This window comes from Amblyomma americanum, chromosome 7 (assembly GCF_052857255.1).
Source record: "Amblyomma americanum isolate KBUSLIRL-KWMA chromosome 7, ASM5285725v1, whole genome shotgun sequence".
NCBI lineage: Eukaryota > Metazoa > Arthropoda > Arachnida > Ixodida > Ixodidae > Amblyomma > Amblyomma americanum.
In genome coordinates, this window is record NC_135503.1 from 8584773 (window position 1) to 8598787 (window position 14015).

Here is a 14015-nt window from a genome sequence, read left to right on the forward strand (position 1 = left end):
GTGCCAGCAGCTTTCATGAATGAAAGAACAAACATTCAGTACAAAGATTTGCGGCAATATTGAGTTTAAATTGTGAATGAACTCGGCACTGGCGAGACATAAGCATTTTCACCTGTTCTTACTAATATACAAACAGTCAATATTTCAGAAACTGGCAGCTCCATCATAGCCTCACTCCAGAGACCGCCTTATTGCAGTTCAAGCTGATCCAGTCAGCTAGTGAGCGATGTTATCCACATTTTCACATAATGCAGAGTACTGTACAAAATAGTCAAATATTAACAATTTATAAACAAAATCGCAATACTTAATTATTAAAATGTATTAAAAATTTTGTTGCTGTTAATCACTTTCAAAAGTTTTACTCTCGGAAAATAAAATGATTCCTCAGTTTCGTATCACCATAACTGTGTTTGTGTCATGGCACGCGCAGTCAGCGTGGTGGCGTGATTCTTGCGCTGCAGTACAGTGCTCTAGGTGTAGTACTAGGATACCTGTGTGCGCGATGTCTTCGGGTGCGCCTGATTTTGCGTACGTCAGGTATAAAGACAATATAAGATGTGCGGTGGTGCCCGTCACGGATGTGAAGGACTTTGCACCTGAAAATGCCCAAGACTTTTGATTCGCGAATCTATCATCAGGTGAAGTGGACAGATGCCGAAGGAGAAGTAGACTTTTATCCGGCCCGCATTCTCATGCTTGGAGGTAATTACCTGCACTTTTCACTGTTAACTTTGTGTGATATGTGTGTGCCTGATGCAAATGTTAAGCATTAATTGTGAAGCTGTTATAGAGCCTACGTCCGCGATCTATGCTTGGAAGCAGAGCACGTGGTCACATCTTTGTGTGCAAAACAATTAATGAACGAACGTAGTTTGATAATGGGAATAGGTCAAATGATTGAATCTTTTTTCTGCTCGTGGAGGATGGCTGCAGCTTAGGCACTTTTTCAGCATTGATGATGTGGATAATACAAATCTTCAGGAGTATACATTTATAAAAGTGCTGTATTTGCAGCGCAGGACATTACTCCTGGAATGCAGTATATTGCATTTTGCTATTAATTTGATCGCATTGCGTAATTACGAAATAAAACATAGCAAGTTCCTGTGGTGCTTTATGAATCGCCAACAACAGAATAAAAACAAGCATTCCCATGTTGCAGTTTTCATGACGCACAAATTATTGTTTCTGTTGTGACTGCTTGTATCAAAACTCGCGCAGTTACTGCATTGAATGCTAATCCATAACTTGATTCCACAAAGAGCATCTTAGTGTGCAGCTTGATGGATTTCGTTTGTTTGTTCACACATTAAATCTTATTCCTTGTTATTTGCTTTTCGGTCTTTAGATTCTCTGCAGTAATGCATTCTGTGTCATGCTTCTGTTTGATTGCAGGGAGCTCGCGAAAGAAATGGAGCCTTAATTTTAGGACCTGCACTAGGACCTGCAAGAAGATTTGTGTCACGACTATTTATTTATTCATTCTTATACTTTAATAAAATGCTACAGATAATGCACTGCTTGCCTCCTGACTGTTTAATAGCCATCTGGTGCCCGATAATCGGAGCAGCCCAGTCGGTATCGGCCATAGAGTGGACCAGTTGGAGTCTACCAATTGGAAATTTCCAAATGTGTTTTCGACACCATTGGAAAATTCCAATTGGAATAGTCCAATTGGTTTCGGCCAATTGGTTTCGGCCAATTGGAATAGTCCAATTGGAATTTTCCAATGGTGTCGAAAACACATTTGGAAATTTCCAATTGGTAATTTCCAATGGTTTTTTTTGACTGGGCTGCCTGTTTCTGCGATCTCAGATGTTGCCTTTGTTCACCTTCTCCTCCGTGTCACCCTTCTCTCCACTTGAAGCTTCACCTTATATAAAAGTTGCATCCTGACTTCAATAAAATTCAGAATCAGTTGAGTTTACGCTTGTGTCTCGTCTTCGTTATTCTCTTTGTGGTTTGCATGGTTTGGAGCTAGTTTTTCTCTAATTATAATTCAGATAGTATTCGCCAACGGCCGCTAAATAATTTATTACTTAATTCCTTCCCTGGTGCTCTTATTTGGTTTTATCCATGGTTTCATTCAACTAGACACCCTACTTCAACCCATGGAGGAAGTTCTGTTCTTTCTCGATGCATCCAACCAAACGATGGTGTGACGTCAAAGGTAGATTTTGGTCACGGGGAGCGGCTGCCTGCCATAGAGCTACTACTACTGCCTGCTATCCTTTACTTCCGCTGCCCCAGCTCAGGTGCTTCAGTAGATGCCGGGGCTAGCAAAAAAGCACTACCACCGTTGATACGTCGTCTGTTGTCATCCTGTCCTTGAAGCAGGCTGGCTTAAGCGTTGTACCTAGTGAATTAAAATTACAGCGATTGTATTGCGGTTTTGTTTTTATGCCTCACGTGACATAGACACATATCTTTGACGTCACAGCTATCGTTTGGTTGTCGAAGCCGAAACTGAAACAGCAAAAGAAAAGAAATTGAATACTAAATTATTTAGCGGTCGTAACGGAGTACCACCGGGCGATCCCGATCCATGTATATTAATGTCTAAAGTATAATTTCAAAAAAGAAAGCACGCAAGCGAAAATTTGGTCTCTGTATAAAAAGCGCATCTGTGTAAAAGTAAACAGTTCCGACAGGTGTAGCGTGTGCTTGATATTGCTGATTAAATTCCGCTCTTTCTATTCTATAAATATTTTTAGAGTTTAATGGCACAGATATGCACGAAAGTCGGGATCTAACCACGACAATGGAAGAATTAATTCAGTCAGCGCAGAGCGCAGACCTCGTCTCCCAATCGTTACCAGGGCCGAGGCTCAGAGCTTGCAAAGAGGGCGATATTATTCGCATAAGAAATTTGCATACCACAACAAGCGTGAAAGCAGTAAATATAATTACCGCATAAAGTTCGAAAGTTTGAGAAAATCTTATTTGTTCAGTGGACTGAGTCGATATATGAAAATAAGAATTCTGGGCCACGACATTTCTGTTGTTCCTTCGATTCAGAAGACAGGAAATATCTGCAACTTTTATTTGTAGCGGTATGGTTGCGCTCAGTTTGGCGTTACTTTTAACTGTTCCTTTGTTTAAAAGCTTCAAAAATGTTTAAGAATTCTAAATTCGTCTTATGACTGGTATATAAGCTGCAAGTGCTGCGGCTTATGTACGGATTTTACCTGTAGCTTATTGCGCGCATACTTCTTCCTTTATTTCGTTTTGTTAACAAATGTCTTCTGGTAATTGCAATTCACTAATCTATGCGTCGAGTTCAATGCAAGGCATCCTGTAGCTCGTCAACCATCCGTCACTCAAGTTTTCAGACACATTTTGCCCCTCGACAAACTGTACATGCTTGCTCAATTAATTCGCGTCAGATTGGTTGCATCTAATGTTGTGCGCTGGCTACGGCGCACGAATTTCACGTGCCGTTTTTTCAGCACGTTGTGAACAAGAATAGCGTTGTCTTGCAAGGAGCACAGCATTTTGTCAGCACTGATACCCCAGCAGCACCCAGCTCGCGTATTCCGAGTATCGACTTTTCTTGTGTGCAGTGAGGTGCTGGCATACATTTATAAAAGGTCGACTGTCCCTCTCCTCTTGCACCTCATAAATAGCGCTGCCACTGCATGTGGTAGTTAAAATTGCACTGTGAAATTCCTTTCAACGTTGTTGATATCAAACTTTAGTCTGCCGCACACGTAGGCGTTGCCGCACAATTTTGGCTGTTGGCCAAACATCGAGGGTAATGATATGCTAAAACTAGCAGTCAAGGCAGCGCAATACAACGAAACTGAGATTCCTTCGACGGCGAAAGTAGCGTCGTCGCACTCATAGTAGCGGGGCAACATCGGAAGTGATGTGACGGTTACGCTAAGAGCAACACGCTTTTAAAAACCGCGTGGGTAGGGGCGCCAGCTCGGTATCCGGACAATATTGCTGAACCGCAGGCACACACGCCGGCAGGAACAAAGGAAGCCGGTGATAGCGATATGCCGGTGAGGCATGACAGCAATAGTAGCGTCTCTAGCTACGGGTAGCTTGCCCGCTCCCCTCAAAATCGCCAATCAAAACAAGGATGGCGCCTTTTCCAAGGGAGCGCCCCTTTGCGCAACGAAAAGTAGTTCCTCAAACAGTGGCTCTTTTTCGTTGCCTAGAAAACAGGAATCTCACAATTGTGGTGGGTTGTATTATCAAAGGCCCACAAAGCACGCGACAGGGCAAATAAAAATCATAACGGGGCGCTTTAACTTGCGAGTCGAAGGACGGCGTGGCCCTTTGGATTACTTTTGCCGCCCCGTGCATGTGTCACTCACGTTGTTGCCCATTCCCATTAGGTTGGGACTGGGACAAATTTTGTCCCCTCTTATCGGCATCTAATTTTTTCTCGCAGCAGTGATCGGCTTCCAAAGTGAGTACGAGAAACGTTTCTGCTCGTTCTTCGCGCCGCTTTATAGGTTGCTGAGTGCTTGAAACGCTAACCGCGCTGTCGAGACGGGCGCCTACCGAGTCGTGCCGCCGGTCTAGTCCTATGCCGGCCCTTTGTTTTGCCTGCCCTTGCGCGCGTTTCACAGAATGTGCACGACAAAGCTGTTGAGGGATCCGCGCTCTCGCAGCCAAGCCGAGCTAGATGAGTAGCGGCAGTACGCTTCGGAGCTTAGCGCAGACGCAGTGGCAACAGTAGCTAACGTGCGCGGCGCGCGAGGCCTAATTTGGCAGTTCGCCTTTTTGACTAGCGCCATGGCGGGATAGACGCCGGTGCACTTCGTTAGCGTGCGTCGAGTACTGTGCCCGGCGGGTGGGTCCTGTGGAGCTTGGTTCGCGCTCAGCTCGCGACTCTGGGCGTCTGGGAGACGCCGTGTGTGCGCGTCACCGGCAGCGTTTCCATTTCGTGACGCAGAAAACGATGGCCGAGGGTAACGGGGACGCGGCAACGGTGGAGCCCATGGACGAGTCGAGCGCGACGGCGGAACACAGCGCCGACTACGCCAAGCTGGTGGGACACGGGCTCCAGGAGAAAGTGGCCGCTCAACTGGACGCCATCTTTCAGACGGGCAAGTTGGCCTATGCCGACCTAGACGAGCGCGCGCTCGACGCGCTTAAGGAGTTCCCTGCGGACGGCGCCCTGGCCGTGCTGAAGCAGTTTTTAGACAGCAGCCTGGAGCACGTGTCCAACAAGTCGGCCTACCTTTGCGGCGTGATGAAGACGTACCGGCAAAAGAGCAAACTGCCGGGAGCATCGGGCTCGGGATCCAACAAGGGCCCGGACGAAGACAAAATCCGCGCCATTCTCGAACGCACGGGCTACTCGCTGGACGTGACGACCGGCCAACGCAAGTACGGCGGGCCCCCGCCCGGTTGGACGGGACCGCAGCCGAGCAGCGGCTGCGAGGTGTTTGTCGGAAAGATCCCCAAAGACATGTTCGAAGACGAGCTCATTCCCTTGTTCGAAAAGTGTGGCAAGATCTGGGACCTCCGGCTCATGATGGACCCGCTGTCGGGCCTCAACCGGGGCTACGCATTCATCACATTCTGCAACCGCGAGGGCGCCCTCAACTCTGTACGCGAGGTGAGTTTCCCGCCTCTTTCCCAGACCTCCGCCTCGGCTCGCTACCGCCCTGTCAGTCGTGCCTCACGCGCTCACTCACCTGCTCTTTGCTTGCCCTGCAGCTGGACAACCACGAAATCCGTAAGGGCAAATACATTGGGGTCACCATCTCAATCAACAATCATCGGCTTTTCGTGGGCAACATCCCAAAGAACAGGGGCAAGGAGGAGCTGTTTGAAGAGTTCTCCAAACATGCACGTGAGTGGGCAAAATTCTTCTGCTCGTTGTTCTGCCACGATTCTTGACTGCTGCATGTGCAGAAGCACCTTTCGCCACCAGTTTTGGACGAAGGCGAAAAGGGCATTGGTCATTGCTGTGCTTCGTTGCGTTTTCAATGAACACTGAAACAAATGACGACATGCGTAAAGCTGTGCATTTACAGGGCTACAAAAGACTCTATTGGCAATGTTGGAGAGCATTTTGCAGGGCTACTAAAGATCTAAGTATTGGCCAAGTTGGTACTGTGTATCAAAAGAAGCTGCGAATGGCTGGACACAAGTAAGGATGACATGAGCTATGGTAGCAGTGCACTCCTTTCTTGTGTCGTGCACTTCACACTGGTTTCTTTTGGTACGGTGCCGCTGTTACATTGGTTCATTACTAGCACTGCCGGTTCCTCATGTGCAAATTTTGCACCACTTGGTGCCATGAGGGGTGGCGAAGGCTGCCAAGTCGTGCACATGACCAGTAAATAAACGATCACTCTTGGAGAGGGCAGATATGCAAGGCAGCATTGGCAAAATTGTGATACTCCATGAGGTCAAGTTATTTGGGGTAAAACTTGCATGTCACTGACAGATCTCGAGCCTTTATGTTGCTGAAAGGAAATTTTCATGTGATAACCATAGTTGGGTACAACTATAATAAGCGGGAAATGCCTGCATGGTGGTTAATCCGGATAATCCCTATGTCCCTGCCAGCTCCCTGGGATGTGCGCAAAAGTATTAATCATGACAACATGAGAATCGATCCAGGTCATTGGCTGGAAGGCGTTTTCAGGGATCCTTGTTGCGCTGTCCTCGAGTTGTATCCCACTATAGCAGTCTTCCTTCGGATGGTTACCTTTGCACTTGCAATCAACAAACGCAGCACAGTAACAAAAATTGGCATGCAAATACACTCTTGGCAGTCAACAGCTCTTCTGTCACCTTGTTCTTCGTATCTGGAGTCAAAATTTGTCAGCTTGCAGGTGCTTCAAAGAAAGTGCTTGACAAAAAACAAAATCTGCAGTTTCGCCGCAGCTTGGTAACAAGGGCATTTGCATTGCGGCCACTTTTTCACGCTGGCATCAAAGCAAGGAATGTTGGGGCCACATTTGCACTTCACTGAGTCTGCACTTCACTCTCCGGAGGCTTCCAAGAACATGCATTTAATGACAAAATAGTATTGGTTTACAGTTGACTACTTCATTTCGAAGTTACAAGTGTCCAGCATTCTTGTGCTATTGGGGTATATGTACTTGATCATTACGAGAAACAGTCCTTTTCTGATCTTCTCCACTGTCTGGTATTGACAGGTGTAGTTGTGGGTGGGGATGTATATTACTTGCTACTGAGCTTGGCAGGCAGGCTAGTAGCCTTGTGTATGTGTTTTTTTGAGAGAATCCAGATGAGGTGTAGGAGAAGCTTTGTGGATAGCATGATGTGAATATTGTCTAGCTCAGCAGTGAGGGCTCTTGAGTTTGGTGTGTGCTGGACTTTAATATTACTGCTATGCCAATATGTGATAACCACATATGATGTCTAGATATTGCTTTGAGAAGTTCCATGGGCTCCACTGGAAGTAAGCTATGCACGCGGTCCCACGTGGTTCTCCTGCCCCAGCATGCTGCGGCCAGCAGTTGTAAAGCACCGATTGTTAAAGCATTCAAGTATCACAACCTTTGGTATAGTGAGGCTGACTTTCCTTACCTCGGGCTATTTTTATTTTATTTTTTCTCTGACAGCGCATGGGCTTAGTGAGTACGGCTTTTGACTCTAGACTTCAAGGACTACTGATCTAAGGCAAGCCTTGCTGCCGCATTTAGACAGGCAAAAAGGCTCATGTGCTGTGCAGTGTCATTACATGTTGTGGCAGTTTTTATTTTTTCTTTTGAGGCGTTGTGGTGGCTTTGTATGGCTACAAACATTGGGCTTTAGCGTCGCCAAAAGGTTGTAGCGACCCGTTAAGAAGGGTACGGCCATTATCTCCATCAAATGACACATGGGCTCTGGGACACCGCAGTGAAGGGCTCCGGATTAATGTAGACCGCCTGGGGTCCTTTATCGTGCACTGACATCGCACAGCACACTGGCCTTATTGTATATTTCGCCTCTATCGACAACAATTGCCGCCGGTGGGAATCGAACCCATGACCTTGGCATCAGCAGCCAAAGCCACTGAGACTGCGGCGGGTGGTTACAAACATTGCTCAGAGTTATACTCTAAGGGAACTTCTCAGGACGATAGTATAACCAGGTGCTTTGCATTTTTATAATATGCAAATTGATGTCATGCTTCAAAAAATAATCTAAAAATAAAAGTAATCTGTAAAATTCCACTCCGCTAGTGTGCTAGAAGTGCCCTAGGTTGTTGTTTGCCTACGATGTTCGTGTCGATTATCCCGTCGCTTTGCTAGCAACATCTTTAGAGATGATTATGTAGCTGCCGTCGGCAGGCTGCTTCGCTTGACTACAGCACTGTAGCTTGCCTGTCAAATGTGTGCTCGGCACCAGCGGAGAGAATTGCGAACTTTGACGCACAGTGGATGTCATGACATGATAGTGATAGCAGTGTACTGTTTGCACAAAATGGGAAATGTGAAAGCCTCGCCATAAGCTGCGGCGAAAAGTGTGGCTACAGGATTCAAGTGCGACGGCAAAAAAAAGGGAGCTTGGCAGCTGCAAACACCATCGCACGACAACGCTGGCGTAAAAAAACTTATTTCATCCATGTAGCGTATTACGATCTGTGCACGAAAACTGGAACTAGCTGTGGTCCATGGCTGGTTCCCGTAGCATTTGCCCTATTAAGTAATGAGCAACTGTTTGAACTCTTGTGCACTCTGCCATGTTTGTAGGGAGCCTTTGTGCTTTTAAGTGGCTTCTGCCGCAGTCCGGGCTGTATATATATACCAGGTGTTTCAGCGGAGGTGAACCAAGATTTTTTAAAGTAGGTTTTTTCAGGTATGAAGGCGGCTTCTGCGGTGCAATAATACCCACGTTGGCGGACATCAGAAAACGTAAATAATGTTGACTACATAGGTGCTTAAAAATTTCTGATAATTAACTTCATAACTAAGTTCAGCTACTGGTTGCAATTAGAGACTTATAGCCGGTCGTTAGTGATAGCCATATTAATGTTTAGAAATTCGAAAACTCGATTACCCTCGGCACTAAGGTGCGAAAAAATTTGGCTATTTCAACTAGTTATGAGCACTGGAGGGGTTGCTTTGCCTGCATGCGTTTTGAAAGCGCACATATTTTGCCACGATGTGGAGAAAATTGAATGGGCCATAGCGGCGGGGATAGTCACGTTTTCGAAATTCTATAAACCGATATGGCCATTACTAACGACTGGCTATAAATATCTAATTGCAGCCAGTAGCCTGTTGTTTAAAAGGTTAATTATCAGAAATTAGTTAAGTGGCTAACTAGTTTACGTTATTTACATGTTTTCTGATGTCTGCCAAACCAGCTATTATTGTGCCGAAAAAGCCGCCTTCTTGCCTCAAAAAGCATAGAAATTCTGGTTCACCTTCGCTGAAACACCTGGTATATACTCACCCATTCTGCTATTCGTGGTCAGCACAACAAAATGCAGCCTTGGGTAAGTGAACACACACACACAGTGTTTCATCTAAGTCCACAATTTTTGGAAATAGGCTTTTTGAGTTCGAGGAGTGCTTCTTTCGGCATACCATTGTCAGCGATGCAGTATATCAGAATACAGTTGTGCTAACTAGCAGGCTGGTTACCTAATATTGAATATTTAACTTTTAACTTGCTGTTAGGCTCCTTAATTATTGAAAGAAGAGTAGCCCACCTTAATATCCATATCAGTTTTTTGAATTTCGGAAATGTGGTTACCCTCGCTGTTGTGACCTAAAATTTTGGCTATTTCAAAGTGTTACTTGGACTGGAGAGGTTGCTTTGCCTGCAGGCTTCTCGAAAAGCACATGTATTTTGGTGTGATGCAGCCAAAACTTGCTGGGCCATAACTCCGAAGGTAACCGCATTTTCAAAGTTCTAAAAACTGATATGGATATTAATTACAGTGGGCTACACGCCCCTTAGTAATTAAGGAGCCTAACAGTAACATTAAAAATGAACTATTCAATATTAGTTTACCAGCCTGGTAGTTAGAACATCTTAGCTTAATTCTGATGTTTTACACGCTGACAATGCTATGCAGAAAAAAGCTCTTTAACTCAAAAGGTCTATTTTTAAAAATTATGTCTAGTCATGGGTGCAACACCCTATATATTCACCCATTCTGCTATTCGTGGTGAACACAATGAATGATTGAATGGTCTGTTTATGAAGAAAGGAATGCTGCAGGCCATTTGTTGCGGAATTGGGCTGTTAAGGAAGAGAAAAGTGGGGACCTATTGTAATGATGCAGCCTTAGATAAATGAATATATATATATATATAAGTGATTCACATTCTTATTTGAAAAATTGCTCGAAGGGCACCATAAGCCCTTTGCAAACAAAAATCTTGAAGGCAGCCTCTCTATAGCTTGAACCCCTTCACCATGGGAGCCAAACTGGTTTTGGGGGCAAAAATAAGGTGCAGATCTGTAGACATCTATTGCCCAATTCAAGCCGCAGCCCTTTCCTGCATGCTTCTGCCCTTTGTTGCTCTTCTGATAAAGCAATTAAACTCTCAAGCCAGGGCTTTCAAGGAACAGTTCCCCCACCTCCTTGCAGTCACAAAGGAAGGGTGAAAGGCAGCTCTGTTGAAGTATCGTCTGTGCATGGAAAGCATAAGGTGTGGAATAGAAGTCCTTAGCGCTGCACCCAGCTTCTCGTCCTAGGGCGGGGTTTTTGCTGTGCAGGATAGCTGACTTGCAGAGTTTTTTTGTTAAGGGTCCATATTTGATCTCTGTGTCTTGCATTTTGTGGGTGGTTTACATTTTGCATTTATGCTTGCCAGTAGTTCATATGGTGCGAACAAAAGTTTGTTGTCCAGTATGGTGCATGCCAAGGGAAGATTGTGAGCAAATAGGCACAGCAGTGTGCAGTCTTGCTGTTTTTGCTGACTGGCCAGAAGACTGCAGACTGGTCTGCTACTTGTATGGTACTGGCAGCAGATGGGCAAATTTAACCTTTCAGCATGAAGTGCCACTTTCATTTAGAATTCATGCTATGCAGATCAGTAAATTTATTTGTCAAATTTTAACAGCACTGTGCAAGTTTTCAACATTCAAAAAATTTTTTCATTGCTACTAAATGGCTCTTGCGATGCCTTTTTGGTAGGAAAAGCATTTTCTATAACTGCAATGGCATGGTATTGAGTAGAGACAGGCCCATCAAGAAAAATATGTTGTATGTACTAGGCACACTTATTGTGACCTTAAAAAAAAAAGAGAGACTGCTTCTCAGCTGCAAAATTTTATACTTTGTATGAAACACCACCCTCATTTCCACGTGCATCTTATTTGAAATTTTTGACATCTGTATTGAGACTATGTCCCTGGACCGGTTTGAGCTGAGTGAAGCATATTCACTGAATGCTCTTAATCTTAGGGCAAGCACATTCTGCAGCGAACGTCACTATAGATTTGTCACCAGGCAGTGCACAAATAATAATGAAGGCAAGTGCTCCTTGTTGACAATGATGCTAAATTTGTCTGTATGACAGCAGTATTTGTTGTTTCTGAAGTTGGATTGTTGTGCTAAGACTTGGAACCGACTGCATCTTGTGTTATACAGCTATTTTTCAGGGCTATGATGCCATTTTCCTAGCAGTCACATGCTTTATTGTTTTTCCTTTTTCACTTGCTGCAGCGGGCCTGACGGAGGTGATCATCTACAGTTCACCTGACGACAAGAAGAAGAATCGGGGCTTCTGCTTCCTGGAGTACGAGTCGCACAAGGCCGCCTCGTTGGCCAAGCGGCGCTTGAGCACAGGCCGCATCAAGGTGTGGAGCTGTGACATTATTGTGGACTGGGCTGACCCACAGGAGGAGCCTGATGAGGAGACAATGGCCAAGGTGAAGGTACTGTACGTACGCAACCTGACAACCGACGTGACGGAGGAGAAGCTGAAGGAGCTATTTGAAACACATGGCCGGGTGGAACGGGTCAAGAAGATCAAGGACTACGCATTTGTGCACTTTGAGGAGCGGGATCACGCTGTGCGTGCCATGGAGCAACTTCAGGGCAAGGACTTGTGCGGGGCCCCCATGGAGGTGTCGCTGGCCAAGCCCCCGTCGGACAAGAAGAAGAAGGAGGAGGTGCTGCGGAACCGGGAGCGCCGCATGATGCAGATGATGCAGCAACGCATAGTGTGAGCACCCTTGCTTGCTTTTCCGGGCAAGCATGTCTGCACACATGCTAAATGCCTGCCGAGACTGCCTCTATTGCTTTTTTTTTGCTTGCTCTTACTGTAGTCTGACACAACTTGAGAACGAAATGGCAGATGCCCCTCAAGGGAGGCCTTCCAGCCAATGTTGTCTGCCATTATCCATGACCTTGCTGTTAATCTGATCAAGCTCTGGTGAATTCCCTTTCACCTACCACACCCTGTGATGCCATTAGTTGGAGGGCTTCCTTTGAGGGGCATTTGCCGCTTTGTTCTCGAGTTGTATCCAACTTTAGTGATACACCCCAGCCTTGTAGAAAATAGTTTCATTGTGATCCACCGGACCTGGCGTGCAGGCTTCATTTCCACAGTACTATGTCATTTGTGGAGTTTATATGTCGTAGGTGCGGGCGAAGGTAACAAAAACAACATTGGAATTGGTACAAAATAGGTAACTTGCAATTTTAGCTCCACAAATGACTCATTTATAAAGGGAACTGCACAGTATTGTGAGGAAAAATAAATCGAAGCAGGATGGGACAGAGGCAGGTGACAACACATGGCAGTCCTGTTTTGTGGTTGTGCTCCTCACAATGTCCTACCAACTGATCTATCTTCAACCATGTCCTTCTAAGATGCATATTTAACAGGCACATAAGTCCCATCTTTTGCTGTTCTGAAGTTAAATGTTAGATAGTTTTTCATTTGTTGTGGTGTTCACAGGGTATTCTGAGTACACCTTGGGTGTTAGACAAGCAGCGTGTGACCCATTTGCGGGGTGCTGGGGTTGCTGATGGGGTCCCATGTTGCTCTTCTCGTTGCAGGGACGTGTCGGACTACCGCATGATGGGCTGCATGCCCCCGCCGCCGCCCCTTCGGGGGCCCCGGGGCGGCGGGGGCGGCCGGGGCCCCCCCGTGGGTCCCAGGAGCTATGGTGAGTGCGGGGGCACCAGGGGGCACGGGGGTGTGCGTTTTCCCGGCTGGCTCAACCCTGATCCTTGTTGGTCTCTGTGCTGCTCCGTAGATTACGACTATGACTACTATGGGTATAGCGACTACCGGGGCGGCTATGCGGATCCGTACTATGAGGACTATTACGGCCGCTATGATGACTATTATGACTACGGCTACCCAGCTGCGGCACCCCCCCGTGGCCGGCCTGCTCCAGAGCGGGTGGGTGGTTCCTCTTTTCCTTCCTTCTCCTCCTCCTCTATGCCGACGGTTAGCATATCCGAGCGGCCGGGAAAGCGGGCGCCCCCGCGGTGGTTGAGGTGCTCGCTCTCGGATATGGTAGCCCGGCGCGCGCCCGCCGCCCGTGGCCGGGGCCTCGACGAGCAGCGGAAGCCAGCGGGTCCTGACCCCCGTCCCTTCGCGGCGCCCTCCTCCTTGTGTGCAGGCTCGTGGTGGCCAGCGTGGGGTGACGCGTGGGGGGCGCGGCCGTGGGCGGGCCCCCCGCGCTCGCGCTGGCCGGGGGGCGGGCCCTGCCAGCCGTGGGGGCCGTGGGGGCGCCCCCCCCCGGGGAAGCCTGGCCGGTAAGCGCAAGTTCGACGGGGGCCACCAGAACCAGGGCGACTCGAAGCGCCGCTTCCACAACAGCAGCCAGCAGCAGGACGACGGACAGCAGTGGTACCAGGACTCCTTCAAGGAGACCTGGGGCTGACCGCCGTGTGTGTGTCTTCCCGCCGCCAAGCACTCCTCCTTCTCGCGGGGGGGCCGGACTGTGATGGACAGGCGACGTGTAATTGTGTGGAAATAAAAGTGGCCGTTTTAAAAACCTCGCGCCCTTCCTCTCCTTTCCAGCGGTCGTGGGCCACCACTTGCCGGAGCACAGGTTTGATGGCGCGATTGTGGGCCGCGAAGCCCCTCAATAGCTGGCTTTCTTTACAC

The 14015-nt window shown here is 47.3% G+C and overlaps 1 protein-coding gene and 1 long non-coding RNA gene across 3 annotated transcripts; both read left to right on the forward strand.

Moving 5' to 3' along the window:
- Nucleotides 1-459: 459 nt before the first annotated feature.
- Nucleotides 460-1520, forward strand: LOC144096931 (uncharacterized). The gene is made up of 2 exons (XR_013306873.1): nt 460-705; nt 1399-1520. It is a non-coding gene; the product is annotated as an uncharacterized LOC144096931 (long non-coding RNA).
- Nucleotides 1521-4265: 2745 nt separating this feature from the next.
- On the forward strand, nt 4266-13902 carry Syp (synaptotagmin binding cytoplasmic RNA interacting protein). 2 transcript variants are annotated; one of them, XM_077630974.1, is made up of 7 exons: nt 4266-4423; nt 4913-5581; nt 5683-5818; nt 11612-12113; nt 12953-13062; nt 13153-13301; nt 13525-13902. In XM_077630974.1, the coding sequence occupies exons 2-7, from the start codon at nt 4919-4921 to the stop codon at nt 13786-13788; spliced, it is 1824 nt and encodes a 607-aa protein (XP_077487100.1). In that variant the 5' UTR covers nt 4266-4423; nt 4913-4918; the 3' UTR covers nt 13789-13902. The 2 variants fall into 2 exon arrangements, with proteins under 2 accessions (XP_077487100.1, XP_077487101.1); XM_077630975.1 differs by lacking the exon at nt 13153-13301.
- Nucleotides 13903-14015: the final 113 nt, after the last annotated feature.